At 43.8% G+C, this 15,661-nt stretch overlaps 1 protein-coding gene across 7 annotated transcripts in view; it reads left to right on the top strand.

Moving 5' to 3' along the window:
• Positions 1-15,661, top strand: part of casz1 (castor zinc finger 1) — a 239,029-nt gene that overhangs the window by 201,684 nt on the left and 21,684 nt on the right. For 4 of the 7 annotated variants that reach the window (XM_088938209.1, XM_088938207.1, XM_088938206.1 and 1 more), the window contains 6 exons: positions 273-383; positions 741-806; positions 4,784-4,874; positions 8,146-8,310; positions 11,299-11,471; positions 12,345-13,183. In XM_088938209.1, coding sequence (XP_088794335.1) covers positions 273-383; positions 741-806; positions 4,784-4,874; positions 8,146-8,310; positions 11,299-11,471; positions 12,345-13,183 — 1,445 coding nt within the window. The remainder of the gene's footprint in view (positions 1-272; positions 384-740; positions 807-4,783; positions 4,875-8,145; positions 8,311-11,298; positions 11,472-12,344; positions 13,184-15,661) is intronic. The other 3 variants (XM_088938208.1, XM_088938213.1, XM_088938210.1) reach the window with 2 other exon arrangements.

Genomic DNA, 15,661 nt, shown 5'->3' with positions numbered 1-15,661 from the left:
AGGGGCCATCACATTTCAGCTCAGGATATATTTAACTGATGCTGCGGTCAATTATCCGCCAGGTAGAGCCCGCAGAGCCGGCGGCGGCGGCTTCACTGCAGCGGTCGTGCTAACTGCCCAAGGGCTGTCACAGAATCCGGCCTGTCCTGCACTGTCTGTGTGTGCTTGAATTCAAGATCCACCCTGAGGATCTTGGATACTCTCCTTGCCTTGAAAAGGGGATCCTGATTTTCTAGGCAAATTTGGTCTTATGTACCCCTGTACCATTACAGGTTTTGCAGCCCTTCACAGACAGTATCAGTGGACTGCCCAGCAAAAATCCCTTTCCAGTCAAGAACAGCAGCAGAGCAAACATCCATTTCCCATGATCCCCCTTTCATTCTGTGAGTAGAGGTGTGGAGTGGTAGGGCTGCTCACCTGCAGCCACAGACATATGTGAGCCACGATCTCCTTCTGAGGGCTTTTGACCTCTTGCATACTTAATTTTGCATAAGTGCACTCTCCAAAAGAGCACTAATGATTTGTGCTGTGTTTTTCCCCTTTATTGTTGGGGAGCCATACATCAAAGTGTGCTTATGCCTCCTTGATTCATTTGTCTATGAAAACGTTGTTACACCTCAGAAATGTATATTGATAGCCCGAAGTTTGAAATTGCTTGTAAGTAAATATCGTGTCAGTTTGTTTATATTAACGACAGGGCCGTTTCGCATTAATCCTCTCTCTTTTGTGCGCTGCATTAGGAATGGACTGCCGCCCGAGAAAACAGTCACTGAAGATGTCAACCTGTACCAGAAATATATTGCCAGGTATGCAAATTTTCTGGTTTACAAAGGGGTTCTGGAAAGTTTAAAATAACCTCTTTTTAATTGAAGACATATTTTATGCAGTGATAAAGTTGGACGTAAATCGGAGAAAGACGTTTTGTGCATGGTCAATAAATTCTGAGTAATCAACAGTTTTATGGACTCAAGAAGATGAATTTGAAAGCTGAGCAGAGGAAGATGATCTGAATTCTGAAAACTGTGAAAGGCCCAGGTGGCCACAAGCTTAAACTCCTTTTACGTGTTCATTGTAAAAATAGAGCATTGCACCCTGATGTTCAGATAAAATAAAAAATAGCTTTTCTATAGATTTTTTAAATTCTTGCCACGAAGCTCTCTTTAGATGTGCTGTCATCTTTTATCAGATTGCCTGCATAAACTAAAAACTAAAAACATTAATTACCTTAAATTAGCCAGTAAGCAAACCTTAAGAGCACACGCCTCTGAAAACTTTAAAAGTCCTCTTTGCTTCATTGGCTCTTTCCAGATGGTGTGATGGGAACATTAAATGACAAATTGTTGTGAGTACAGGACAGGTGATAAAAGGTCAAGGGTTAAACCATTGCAACAGCTGCAGGGAGCACAAGATCTGAACTGACTACTCTGCAAGGAGCTCTGGTTCAAAATATTCAAATTGCACAGCCAAGTGAGCGATAATGTCTTATGCAGGACTTATCCCCAGCCTTCAGTACTATAGTCTCTATTCATTTGAAAGTGCATTAAGGTGAGTTTTTTGTGTTTTGTTTAATTGTAGTTCTTTTCTAAGTACAGTTTCAAAAGGAAAAAATGCCTAGTCTATTAATGCTTAGATTTCCATGCTGAGACATGAAGGCCACAAATCAAAGCCTGTAAAATGATAGACACATACACTTCCAAGTGCACACGCACACACACACAAGCTCGCACAAAAAAATCCTCCTTGGACTGATTACATTTTGCAAGAAGATTTAATTAAGGAATTTTTAATGAGGCTTCTACTGGCACTGCCAAGAACTGTTTTGATATTTGCACTGCATAATGCATAAAATTTGTCTAAACATCTCTGCAGTTGATGTGCAGGGTGGCAGGAGATAAGCTGAGATACAGTTTCAATTTCCGTATTGGGTGGTGGTGGAGGGGGATGCTGGGCTGAGGGGGGGAAGGAACACAGAAAAGGGCAAAAACTGCCTCAAGCATCTGGGGGTCTTGCCTCTGGAAATTCACCCCTCACTTTTCAGACTTCAGACTAATGAGCCCACGCTCCAAAAAAAAAAGATTCCTTGTACGCTAGGTGACAGTGCTTTATCTCCTGGTGTCGGACAATTTATGGTTTCAATGTGCGCCCTGGTGCTATTTAGTTGCTGTTTTCCCCTCTTAAATGGTTTTGTGCACCCACCAATTCTCTGGACTTTAAACCATGTGGCTATTGTAATATGAGATGCATTGCAATCTCTGTATCGTTGCCATATTAATATTTAATCTGTGAGTGAATAGCTTTGGACAATTAGCCCCACAATGCAGTGCATTCAGGTTGTCTAGAGGCCAATGATACAGTGAAGCAAAGAAATAGAAGGAGAAGTGTGCAGGCTGTCCCTCTTGTTTTAGTGCACATGTGCATGTGTTGTGTGTGTGGGGGGGTAGGGGTGCTTCTTGAATTTTTTTGATCTTGTAGGAAAAGCTGGCATAACTGTTTAATACAATATCTAGCACAGTCCCCGCACCACCCCATACCCCCCCCCCCCCCTTTAAAATGCTGTGGATTTGCTGTTCAATTAGCTTAATGAACTCGGCAAAGTGATCACTAAAAGCAGCCCTGGGATAATCCAGCCCTGCACTGAAAAAAAATCTCTTACTTAGCTATTTTTTTCAGTGGGATTTTTTTAGTGCTTTAGCAGATGGTGCTTTTGGCAGCAGCAGTGCAAATGTTTATTTGTGTGTTTTTAGCTATAATTGGAGGTTTTTAACAGTCATCATCGGTAGGGTTATAATGAGGCCGTAAACACTTGGTAAACGCGCCTCTTTAACTTCTGAGGATTCGCAGGAGGAAAATCGACAATGAAAGCTGGGATATGCAAACAAAAATGAAATCAGGAGTTATGCATTAATGTTTTTTTATTAATCTCCAACCCTTTTGGATTAAAGCATCACCGCTAACCTGAAATTACATTTTGGCAAGGCTGTAAACTGTCTGATTAATTAACTCTTCTTAGGGTTAGAGTTTAATAGCAGTCTAACAAAATGTTTCCGGAATGAATTGATGTTTTCTTTGGAGAAATGCGACTGAAGAAAAAACTTGGCTGTGTGCTGTACAGCACCTCAGAGTGCGATCAGGTGTCTGAAAGTCTGTCTTGTATAGTAACAGAAAATGGGTAATAACCTTTTCATGCTGTATTGGAGCATGAGGACAGGTTTAAATGAACAGCACAGCAACAGCTCTCGCGGTTATTTTGCCACAGACCCAGAAATCCACGTCTTATTTCTGGATAAATTATCAAATGTGTTATTTTGAAAGATTTTTTTTTAAAATTGCAAGTTTTGCACCTGATACTCCCTCGTTGTTGAAATTTAACTGGGAAAAAAAAAGATAAATGAATAGAAGAAAAGTGAGCATAAAGATGGTTTCTCGAGCTTGCCCACCGAAGAATTTAACATTCAGCAGTTTTCACTGGTGCTTTGAACCCTGGCAGAGGTCCAGGCACTACAGCGGCTGGTTATTCATGGCCGATTTGGGCTATTTTCACTTTTTGACACTTTATTTTGTGCCAAGCTGCTGTGCTCAAAAGGAAACAGTTGCCACCAAAAAGCCAGCTTGAGCCCATCAGCTTCTTTAGCCCCCAGTTTGACCTCAGGCAGTACAGATTCCTCATGGGTGTAGAGGGACATGCTTCCCAAGCAGCCTCGGCCAGTTTGCTCCACCGCAGCCAGCTTCGTAATTGTTCAAGCGATCTTGCTGATTATAATTTAAATAATTAACGAGCTTGCCACAGTAAATGACTGTAATGGTGCAGACTGGAAGGGTCCCAATTTGAGTAGCAGTCATTAAGGCAGGAGGTTTCCAGACCTGGTCCTACGGATCCTCCACACACTCTGGCTTATACTTAGTTCGAAACAAAGCTGTGCTTAGGTCAATTCTAACTGTAATTCGTTTTGTTCTAACTGTTAGGTTTCGTAAGTCATTTAAGATCTCCAACTTCTAAGAAGAAGTAAAGCTCGCAAACGTTCCAAGCAAGCAGCTCGTTAGTTCAGATGAGGATTCAATTTCATCAAGAGCTCAGCTTGAAAGAAGCCAAGGTATCGGCTTCAACAGCATGGCTGGGTAGCTTGTTCCACACTCCCGCCACCCTTTGCCTACTCCTTATCTCGGGTTTAAATGCACCTCCCTGTAGTGTTTCACTGTTTATCGTGAAGAGAAGAAGTGTGCGGGACCAACTATATCAATGCTTTGGAGCATTCTGAACACTTGGAATGGGACCCTGCATGGACATCTCTGTTCGTAACTGAAGGACTTCAGTTCCTTCAGCCTGTCAGTGTGGGACATGCTTTAAACCTTGGAATGTACTTGCACATTTCTGACCCACTCCAGTACAGCCATATCTTTTTTGTAATGTGGTAACTAGAATTGTCCAGAATATTCTAATCAAGGTATTACTAGTTAATTTTTAACATAAAATGTCTCGATGTGTTCTTATATGTATTAGAGCAATTAACAATCTTTCTAGGAGATTCATGTATATTGTCATTGTTTCCCACTTTAGTGTCATCACCAAAGAGAGCTCCTTGTAGGCCTGGTTTCCACTGCAGTCTTGCTTCGGTCTGATGTTTTTCTGCTTATATTCGTCTGCGATGTTGGCAGTGGTGATTTCTGGAGCGCCGGAGACTTCGGTTGCCTGTTGTTGAACTCCCTGGTTCAGGAACAAGTGCATGCTATCCCCACACCAACTGTGTCTCGTTCCCTAATGTTAATTGCTCTGAATTGCTTTCAGGTTCTCGGGCAGTCAACACTGTGGACATGTGCACTGTGCCTACCAGTACAGAGAGCACTACCATTGTTTGGACCCAGAGTGCAACTACCAGGTAAGTGAGTACAAGTACAAGTCAGCTGCACACAGTGCGTGAAAAATCTACAAACCAGATCACTGAGCCCATTAGACCAGAGTTATCTCAACATCACTCTCTTCAGGGCCGCAATCAGAAACTGGCGGTGCACCGATCACTGGGGTTGTGCTGGCTTAATTACATCATAGCCAAATAACCAGGGTGCAAAGATAACAGTAAAGCCAGTGCTGCTGCACAAACAGTTGTCCTATTGTGCCAAATTACAGTACAACTGGGTTAAGACAGGGTGCCGGGTGTTGCAGGATTCTGGGATAGCAATACAAAGTGTTCAGCTGTGCAGTAAAGGTATTCAGGGTTGTAGAAAGATCATCTTCTGTTACATCTTCATTTCTTTGCATATACTGCTTTTTCCCCACTGTGTATAAACTAGGTGAGTACATAAGAGACACAAGAGTGTCCCTCCCTATTTAGCATGTTTTTCAGGGCTCTGCTCAAACATTTTGCCCAGTTTAAGCCAAAATAAAGCAAACTTGTTGTATGAATGTAAGTATGGCAAACCAGTCAACGTGTGTTAAAAGACCTATGCGCTGGAAAGCGAATGACAGGAAAGAGCAGAAACGTAGTTCCATTGGTCCAGTTTTCGTATCACGCAGGGGTCTGTGAGTTTCTACAGAGCAGAGCAGATTATTCGGTCTATTAGGATGACAGAGCAATAGTGCTCTCCGTCAGCTGAAGTAGCTGCTACAGCTTGGTTTTGACAAGTCCGTTTAATCAGAATCATAGGTGTGCTGTAACTATTTTGTGTTATTGAACAGTTCTAAAAAGCCTTTTGCTCTGCTAGGAAAGCCAGACCTGAGTATGGTACAGTGGGAGAAATCCCTCACTTCCCCAGTCTGGAGGTCTCTCTGGTCTGCACCGCACACATTTCTGTGCCGCTTGAGCTATGACTGTTGGCAAACATCCAGTTTGTTTTAAAGCCACCCAGAGGCCTGGTCGGACTCTGACAATTGCCCTTTATTTAGGGTTAATTGTAAATATGCTTGAAATATGGTTTTCTTTTTTTTCCAGTCTTCCAAGACATCTGCTTCAGAGTTCAGGCTGCCTTTAATCCCCATTCACTTTATTAATCCGGTCCTACCCCCAGACGTGTATAGAGAACAAAAAAAAAATAGGTGTAAGAGATAGAAACACAGACAGCGTTCATTTCTCTGCACAGATGGTCAAAGGGAAGTGTCACAGGGACGGGTTACTAAACAAAAAAAAATCTAAATATCCCCAAAAACTGTGATTTTTTTCTTATTTAAGTAAAAAAAATGTTTTATTTTTAACAAATTAAGTCATCACTAGTCTAATCCTCCGCTATGATCACAGGATGTATTTATTATTCTTGATAACAGATTATTTTCCAAATGGGAAGGCATTACAGGGAAATGGCGCTAAACTACTTTACAGTTGAGGGAAAAAAGAGTTTTTCTATTCGATGTCTTATTTTTTATTTTATTTTGCTGGAAAAAAATGCAATATGCATTTCATCACAAAATAGAAGATGCCTTGCATGCGATATGTGGTGAAAAAACATTGTTTTCTTAGGTGTGTGTTATACTCCAGTTGTGTACATAATGCTATTGAATTGCCTTCAGTTTAAGAGAAACCTTTTCTTTATTTGAAGTGGTATGCCCTTTTTAATTTTGTTATAATAAAGAAAATTTGCAGACCTGTTTTGGATTTTGGTAATGCTATTTACTTGACACTTGAATCTGGTTTCTAACTAGGACTCAATTTGTTTTTTTAGAAAAGAGTACATCAAGTGCTGTGCTGGTAATTTATATTCTTCGGTGTCGATATACTGCTAAACTTTCAACCTCAAATCAGAAACCCTTAAAGTGATAACTCACAGAATGTTACTTGACACAGATTTGGAATATTATCCTTCTGCTAGCTTCCAATAACTCACTTAGTCCAGTGCTTTCCTTGCAAAGTTACACTTGTGTGCCCCTCAGTGCACCAGACCAAAAATACATGTGATGGCTGTCTGTAACCTTGTAAAGACCCAGCTAAATGTGCTCATTTTATTTAAAATTTTTGTCTTCATTATCCCCCTTTTTATTGCTGATGTACATGGGGTTTCAGTAGCTTTCATATGCCAGTGCTTCATCGTGCACATGACTTCTTTTCGTATGTTTTAGAAGAAGCAACATAACAGGTCATGGCCATGTCATCAAATACAAATATTCCAGCCTGGTTGGTCGCAGGCAGGTCCCTGTTAGCATTCTGCTTTAGGTGCTAAATCAATGGGAACCTTAGAGCAGTGGAGTACAAAAACTAATACATTAAAATCACTATGGGTAGCTTTCTTGATGTAAAAAATATAGCGCCTTTATCCAAAGGGGAATAGTTTAGAAAGATGATTGTTCTTTAAACATCTCTCTGCCACCACCCTGCTCTTTTTCTTCAGTCAGCTTGAGTGCTGAAAAGCGATGGATGAAAGTTGGACAGACACATTGATTTATACCAGAAAGCTCTTGTTTCAGTTCCTGTAACACCAGCTGAAGTCCAGTTACAGAAGAAGGGTTTTCTCCCGTATCCCCTGGAGTGAATGTTCTGCTCTTTGTACTGTGGCGTCGCTGTGGTGTGTGTAAGTGCGTGGGTGTGTGTTTGGAGAGCGGAGGGTTAATTTCAGAGAGAGGGCCCTGGTCATTTCCATCACTTACAACCTGTAACCCAGCCAGAAACTGACACTTTTCTGCTTGGATTAAAATAGGAATAATTGCTCAAACATGAAATTCCGCTAAGAAAAAGCAAGAAAAAAAGATCACGGTCTGTTTATTTAGCTCTCTCGTTTGCCTTATCTCACCCCACCGCACTATTACAAACACATCTGCAAGGAAGAAACAGAATATATTTTCTAAAAGCCAAAAACGTTGAAAGCATGATCTTGCATTTCAAATAGGCTGCGTTAATTGAGCGATGGCTTTAAATAAGAGGGCTTTACATTCAGAGCACATGAAAAAGAAACGCGCGCAACATGCCCGTGTCCGAGCGCGCTCCTCAGTCTCGCCCCCTCCCCCCCCCCCCAGCCCTCACTCGCACCCCCCAGACAGAATGGATTTGGAATAAATAAACAAACAAGGCCGAGAGTGGACTGGGACTGCTCTGCTGGCTCCGCTCAGCCCCGCGCGCTGCCAGTTGGCTTCTGCGTCCTGCAGGTGTTGCCAGAGCAATGATAAAACGACCTGTTGCCGGTTTTCTCACAAAAAACCTGTTGCTGTGTCTGTTCTGTCCCTCGCAGAGATTCACCAGTAAGCAGGACGTGATCCGGCACTACAACATGCACAAGAAGCGGGACAACTCCCTGCAGCATGGCTTCATGCGCTTCAGCCCTCTGGACGACTGTAGCGTCTATTACCACGGCTGCCACCTGAATGGGAAGAGCACCCACTACCACTGCATGCAGGTAACCCCCTTGCGCAGAGGCTGCCCAGGGCGGGCCCCCAGCACACAAGGCGGATCGGCTTTTCTTCCTCCTCCTCGCATCCCATGCAGAGTGAGGTCAGGGGTCCTAGAGTTTCAAGATCCCTGCAACTCTGGAAACGGGGGGTGAAGTGGGACCTTTCATTTCTTTTTTTTTTTCCCCCACCATCACCGTTCCTCCAGAAAAAGACACGTTCCTTCCCCTTACGCATCAAAACGGTTCCCCTCGAGTGCCCGTCTCGTGCTATCCGAGCGCTCCCCGCTCTGGATGTTCCGGGGAACAAGCGTGAGAAGCAGCATGGGGTCCGGGTGCAGGCACGACGCGTTTGGGGCAGTGGGTGTTGGACCGCTCATGTGCAGGTGCTCCATGTGTAGGGAGACAGAAACGCCCGAGTCAGGTCATTCACTAGGAACGTTCGTTAATGCCAGAAGCAAGAGGCTTCACGTCACGTCACCTGCGAATATCCCAGGAACGGGCAGGTAGGGGAGCAGAGTAACCCGTCTCGCCTTCTTCTGTAACAGCTGACAAGCTTTCAGTCCCGACTCTGTCCAGTGGTGGTTACTTCACTATACTGGATTATTCAGCACTGTCTGTCACAGCCCCGTGTCTCCGGGACTTGGCCCAGCACTTCCCTTTCACTGGAGAGCTCCTGCATTGCTAATTTCCCATTTATTCCAGTATTTTTCCACGGGATATCTTTTCAGTAGGCAGCAAGTGAGAAAAACAGTTAAAAGTCAGATGCAGCCCTGAAGAGAGTCCGCAGTCTGCGTGTGTCTTTGAAAGGTGTGATTCATGTTTCAAAGGTTGTGATAGGTTAACTGTGGGTGTTAGCCCTTTCTGAAAACTTAGTACTGCAAGACCGTGTGGGCATGTTCTGAATTATCAAAATAATACCAAAACAAATAGGAAAACCTTGTCTTTTATCTCTCTCGCCACTGTTGCCAGAGAAAGATACGCTGCTGTCAGAGGCAAATCAAGAATTACACTCAGGGCTTCCAGAGCAATTTAGATGCACACTGTTTAACTGCATCTATAAAAGGAAATTATGGTTCTTCCACTTTTTCCATTAAGGCTAAATTACCATTTAAGAGCAGTTTTCATTCGTTTGACAAAAGGTGTCATAAAGTAAATAAAAGAAAAATTAAAAGGATGAATGTGTGTTCCCTCTCTGTCTCTTTCTCCATAATTGGGATGGATAAAATTCAGTTAGTTGTTTATATAAACTTAACATTTTTCATGTTTTAGTACCAAGTACTGGGTTGAAGATTATTCTTGACCAGTTTTGTTTAATTCTTTACATCTGCTTATTTTCAAGGTGTCATGATGCTGAGTACTTTCTTGCAGGCAAAAAAAAGCAGGGGGGTACAGATGGCTTAGATATATTCTTTTTTAAACCCCCCTAACGGCATAATTGTTATTAGACATTTCAGCTCTTGTTTTAACAGCTCTGAGAACGAGCAGATGTTGGCACTGCTTCGTGTGACTTAGTGTGAAAAAACCAGAGTGGCATTTTTTTCATTGTTTGACTCAATATGGTGAAGTTGCCCGCTTTGCTAGGGAGAAAAGTGCCAGGGATGATATACATTTGCTCTTTTTAATTCAAACATTCACTGTTTCTTTTAAACCCTGAGGACTAAGTGCTGCAGAACGAAACATTTTAAAACCAGCACAAGTGACATCTGCCCCGACTTCCTTTATGACAGAGAAGCTTAAACACTGCCGGGGACTTCAGCTCACTAATGGACATGGCTGTAACAGGGGTCAAGGCCTTCTCTATTGCCTGCCCAACTCATGCTGTATTTGTAAAGGGATATTGACTTGGGCGCAACATTTTAGCTCATTTCAGACAAATTTACCATTAATACCATGGAAACTAGCAAGGTGTTATAACACCTCATTTATCTCCACCACTCATTTTGATTTATGTGGTATTTTTACTATAATGAAGTGCTGCTGTAAGGGAAGCTTGAAGATCAGTTGCATTACAGAGCAAGTTAGTTTGTACACTTCATAGCCTATATAGGTCACCGGAATCTTTCTTGCCCACATAAAGCTCCTCTTTTTCAGATTGAACTATTTTTATTTCACTGCTCACGCACTGGTAGTGTTTACATCAACCTACAGCGTGAGGTTCAGTAAATTAGCACAGATAATGGGGTTGTCAACGAGCAAGACATCAAAGCTCTGCTCACTCAGTAGAGTATGTTTTAAAGTTTTTTTTTCTTGCTTTAAAAATCAAGTCTTTTGGCCTTTTTTTTAATACAAAAAGCACTTTGCATCATCAAACAAATGGGCAAACCTAGAACAACTGAACTTGGTCATCTGTACCTTTGCCCTGAAGAATGAGTGTGTGCTTTCGGGCTGGGAAGACTATAGGTGCTGTGGGTTACAGAGCAGCTATCACCTTCTAAAGCATCACGTTACCAGAAATACTTGACTGTGCAAAGTGACACAAACCTAGACCACAACAGAGGAAAGGACCCTTGCAGCAGTGAGTCAGAACCTCAAGCGGATACTATTTCAGTTTGCCATGGACTCATAGATTTGATTCATTAGTTGTTTTTAAGAGGAGACATTCAAAACCTGAACCTTCAAATACAAACGCTGGACCAATGTGTATGTAATTATTGATTACATTTATTGATCTGCCTTGCACTATCATCCTCTTTAGCTTTGCAGATGTCCTAGATATTACTGATGTTGTACAGGGTTAATGCACAAATGTATTAAGAGCAAAAATATCATAAGTCCCTTTTTTTAAACAGGAACCTGTTTTTTTTGTTTACAGTTGTAGCAGTAGCTGAGTAAAAAGGTTAAATGTGAACATCCACTGAGAAGCACAGAATACCTCAACAATAGCCAAGAAAGTCTACTTATTTCGTTCTGACATTGTCTTGGCCAGATTTATGTGCTTGCAGTTATATTAAAGATTCTTTCACTCCTTACATACTCCTTACTCTCCTTCTGTAGGTGGGCTGCAACAAAGTGTACACCAGCACTTCAGACGTAATGACACACGAGAACTTCCATAAAAAGAATGCACAGCTCATCAACGATGGCTTCCAAAGGTTCAGAGCCACTGAAGATTGTGGCACAGTGGACTGTCAATTCTACGGGCAGAAGACTACACACTTTCACTGCAGGTGAGCTAGCCTAATAAGCTGTAGCTTAGAGACTTTTTTTAATGCATTCCCACATTAGGTTCACCTAGAAAAAAGCTAATGTTTTGTAATCGTCTGACAATGACATCTGAGTCATCATTACGCAGTGAGGTTTAAAGCACAACATATAAAAATGAACCTCTCTTGAGCAACTATCTTATCATTTTCAGTTAAATGTTTAAAAATGGTGTTACCTTCATGGTGGCAATATGAGGTTTTTAAGAATTCAAGACTTTTTATCTATTAAACGTAGCAGATTTCCTTTAATAGCATTAGAGGTTAAAGGCATCTAATTATGGTTTTCATAACAAAACATTTTGTGTTCAAAACGGATGTAGCTGCAGAGGAGGTCTCTGCAAACTGGTGTTAATTAATCAGACAATAGCAGGGGCCCTAGGCGTGGTGTACTGGCTGTGTGCAAGAGCAGCAGTACAGTAGGTACCTTCCTCTGCTGTAAGGAAAGTAACAGTTTAACTGGAATTTGGAAAACATGCTTGTTTGTAAAACACCCAAGAAAACATGAGCCTGGTGATGATTCATGTAGGATAGGATTAGGATCAAATCTGATGCAAAAAGAGATCCAGATAATACATAAAGAAATCCTCTGAAACGTTTCATAAGCCATTAGTACCATGAGCACTTGCACTCCATTGATTCTGCATGAAAGGTGTCTTCTCTTCACCTATGAAGCAGGTATGCCACCTTTTCCATCATTGTTGGTGTTTTTTTATCTAATTTGTCTTCCCTTTCCTTTTTGCCTATTTACAGTATAGAGGATAAAAGTAATAAAGGGCTTTGATCCACTTGTGAATCTTCTTTCCCTCTCCTCCTCCTTCTCCCCCCTCCCAAAATCAGGCGCCCCGGCTGCACCTTCACCTTCAAAAACAAATGTGACATCGAGAAGCACAAGAGCTACCACATCAAGGACGACGCGTACGCCAAGGACGGCTTCAAGAAGTTCTACAAGTACGAGGAGTGCAAGTACGAGGGCTGCGTCTACAGCAAGGCCACCAATCACTTCCACTGCATCCGGGCCGGCTGCGGCTTCACCTTCACCTCCACCAGCCAGATGACGTCCCACAAGCGCAAGCACGAGAGGCGCCACATCCGCTCCTCAGGCGTCCTGGGCCTGTCCTCCTCCTTCCTGGTGCCCAAAGAGGAGCCCGACGACTCCAGCAACGACGACCTGATGGACTTCTCCGCCATCAGCAGCAAGAACTCCAGCCTGAGCGCCTCGCCCACCACCCAGCCGTCCTCCTGCGGCCCCCAGCTGCTCCCCACCCCCACCACCGCCGTCGCCTCCAGCCAGACCATCAAGCCCACGGCCGCCCTCCCGCCCGGCGGCAAGATGCCCAGCATCCTCTCCCCGGCCCTGCCCAGCGGCGTGCCCGTGGCCCTGGCCCTCTCCAGCCAGGGCCTCTCCGGCGCCAGCCCCTTCTTCCCGCTGCTCCCCCGACTTCCGCTCCAGCTCCCGGCCTCGGCCGCCGGCATCATCAGTGCTTCCAGCGCCCCCCCGGTGCCCGGCACCGACTCCCAGAGCGGCGCGGCCCAGGGGGAGGCGGCGGCGGCCACCCCTTCCTCGCTCATGGCCACCTCCATCATGGAGAAGATCTCTGCCAGCAAGGGCTTGATATCCCCGATGATGGCCAGACTCGCAGCGGCCGCCCTCAAGCCAGCGGGCACCGCGGACGCAGGTGGGTGAACAAGACGGGGATCTGGGGTGCGCGCACCGTCATGGAGTGGCCTTGCCCGTTAGCTGGTTAGGTTGATTTCTGGTAGGTAGCAAGCCTCCAGGCAAAGGAAAGGCCATGCAGCTTCAGTATAACGAGAAGAGGAGGCATTTGCTTACCTGCACTGTCAGGATCAAAGCCATTAGGAAAATGACTCTGTACATAATCATTTCTAACGTGCCCTGTACAGTTTTCTAAGACTTGTTCAGGTATTTTGTCCTGTAGTGCAAGGAGATTACAAAGTGTCATTGGAGCGAACATCTCTCTCTTGTCCTCAGTGAACTCTGCGAGTCTGTGTGGACCCCGGCGTGTACATTTTTTTTTGTCTTAGTAGTAGGATAAGGCCCCGTTGGCTCCTGTGTCTGAAATGTAAGCTAATGTGATAGAGGAAGGCCCAATTTCAAGTGATACGAACACACAATTAAATATGACAAAAACAACTCTTCAACGCGGGACATTTTCACCCCTCCTCCCTCCCTAATAGTGACTGAATTGATACCTACATCACATCAATAGATAAGTGTGCTGGCGGTAAATAACAGACCCTCTAAAATCCCCTAATAACATTGGGGAGATGCTCCTGGGGCCTGAGTTATACATGTATCCTCATCATTTTCGTCTTATCACTGCCTGCCTTCGTTCTGAGCAAATGGAAGCTGAATAAAATTACGTCCAGAAATTGAAAGTACAAAACATTTTTTTATGCAAGCTGAAATAAAAGCAGAAATCATTCAAGAAGCAATTACGCAGAGCTCTTGGGATACCCGGGAGCCAGCAAGGCAGTAGTCCAATGGTCTTCTCCTTTCCCTCGCATTTCAGATGGGAAAGACAGTCTGTGCTTCCTCCTCGTCTTCAAAATTACTCCTACAAAAATTCTGCTGTCTGTCTAGTACTGATGCGCAACGAGATGATTCTTAAACTAATGGGCCCTTGTATCGTAGATGGTAATGCATCTACCTGTCCCTGTTTGCATGCCCCATTAATTTGGAAAGGCCATTTTTCAAGGAGCACTGAAGTGGACTTGTTACAACCAATTAGGACCGGCGCAGTTCTCACTGTCCTCTTCTCTGGAATTGACGGGGCTTCAGCAGTTTGGTCTGTAATCCTTTGCATCCTTCCAGTCAGGGAGGACGCTGGAAGGCCCTCGTTGCCACCCTCTCCAGCTCGTCTCCCATCTCCTTGGTAACCCGACTCTGCCTTGAGACCCCATTGCAGCCTCTTGCCTTGCAGCACACCTTGCTGCGACATGCAAGCAGCTTCTCCCTCAAGGGCACTGGCGCCCAGGGCAGGTCCTTCCTGGTGCATATCCGCTTGGCGGAGTCAGGCAGGGGGCAGGTCTAGAGCTTCACGAAGGCAGGGGTTCCTTGCCCTTTACGTTACAGGGGTGCGCTGTTCACCGGGGAGAAATAAAGGGGGAGAGAAAGTGAGTCCGCAGGTAGAGAGAAAGGAGGAACGCAGCTTCACATGGCTCGCCATGTGGCCGTTGTGGGTGCCCCCCTTTAATTAGGGTGCAGTGGGGGAGGAGAAGCTGCCGTGGTGCAGGTCAGAGGGCAGTGGCTCAGTCCATGACTTCAGAGGGAGCAGAACACTGCATTATAAATCAGCCAGCTGCTCGGATCGCAAAATAAAGCATAACGCTACAATCAGTGTAGAGAATTGTCTTGTTGAGGATTCTGTGTCGGGTGCTGCAACATTAAACAAGTCTTCAGGCTCCCAGCTGCTCTTACTTCCCAGCAGATTTCCTTCTTGAATTGAACTGACTGAGTGCCTGTGCTGTAGCAACCTGCAGAGTTGCACACTTTCCTGTTTCACATTTCTCAATTAGCAAATGTGTTAAAAACTATTTAACCCAAGAATATGAGCTTTGGAACTTGTTCTCCACAAACTTTCTGTGGCACGAGAACATGCCTTTAGTTCGTTTTGTTCAGTTTGGCCTTTATCAAGTCACACTTTATACCATGAGTAAGAAGTTTTGTATGTTAGCCTCCTCAAGAGTGGTGTGGAATGACAGAATAAGGCTTTTTATCTCAGGTTGGTCATTTGACTCATTTTGCTAGTTAGTGGTAAGTGCACTGATGTCGAGATCTAAATGTTAAGGAATTAAGTGTTGGATTAAATCTGAGATTTGGGGAACAGTATGATTTTGAAATAACTAGACAACTTATATATTGCAGAATATGGCTTTGTTTGGTCAGTCTGTTGATATTTGTTAACTTAATTTCCTTTTGAAGCATTCTTCCATGTCTGTAATAGAATACATACATTTTTGTTGCTCTACAAAAGAACTTATCCATTATGTTTTTGTTTCATAACACCTTAGCTGGTAATATAAACGAGGCCCATTACAAAATGGGCCAAGATAAAGTTGTTTTCAAGGCCTCTTAGCAATTTTAGAAGAACCAGTTCCAAGACTGACATTATTTCACAGTAAGCTTTTAGCTG

This window comes from Atractosteus spatula, chromosome 20 (genome assembly GCF_055471065.1).
Source record: "Atractosteus spatula isolate fAtrSpa1 chromosome 20, fAtrSpa1.hap1, whole genome shotgun sequence".
NCBI classification, from domain to species: domain Eukaryota; kingdom Metazoa; phylum Chordata; class Actinopteri; order Semionotiformes; family Lepisosteidae; genus Atractosteus; species Atractosteus spatula.
Note: the sequence above shows the minus strand (reverse complement) of the source record. Positions and strands in the feature narration are given on the sequence as shown.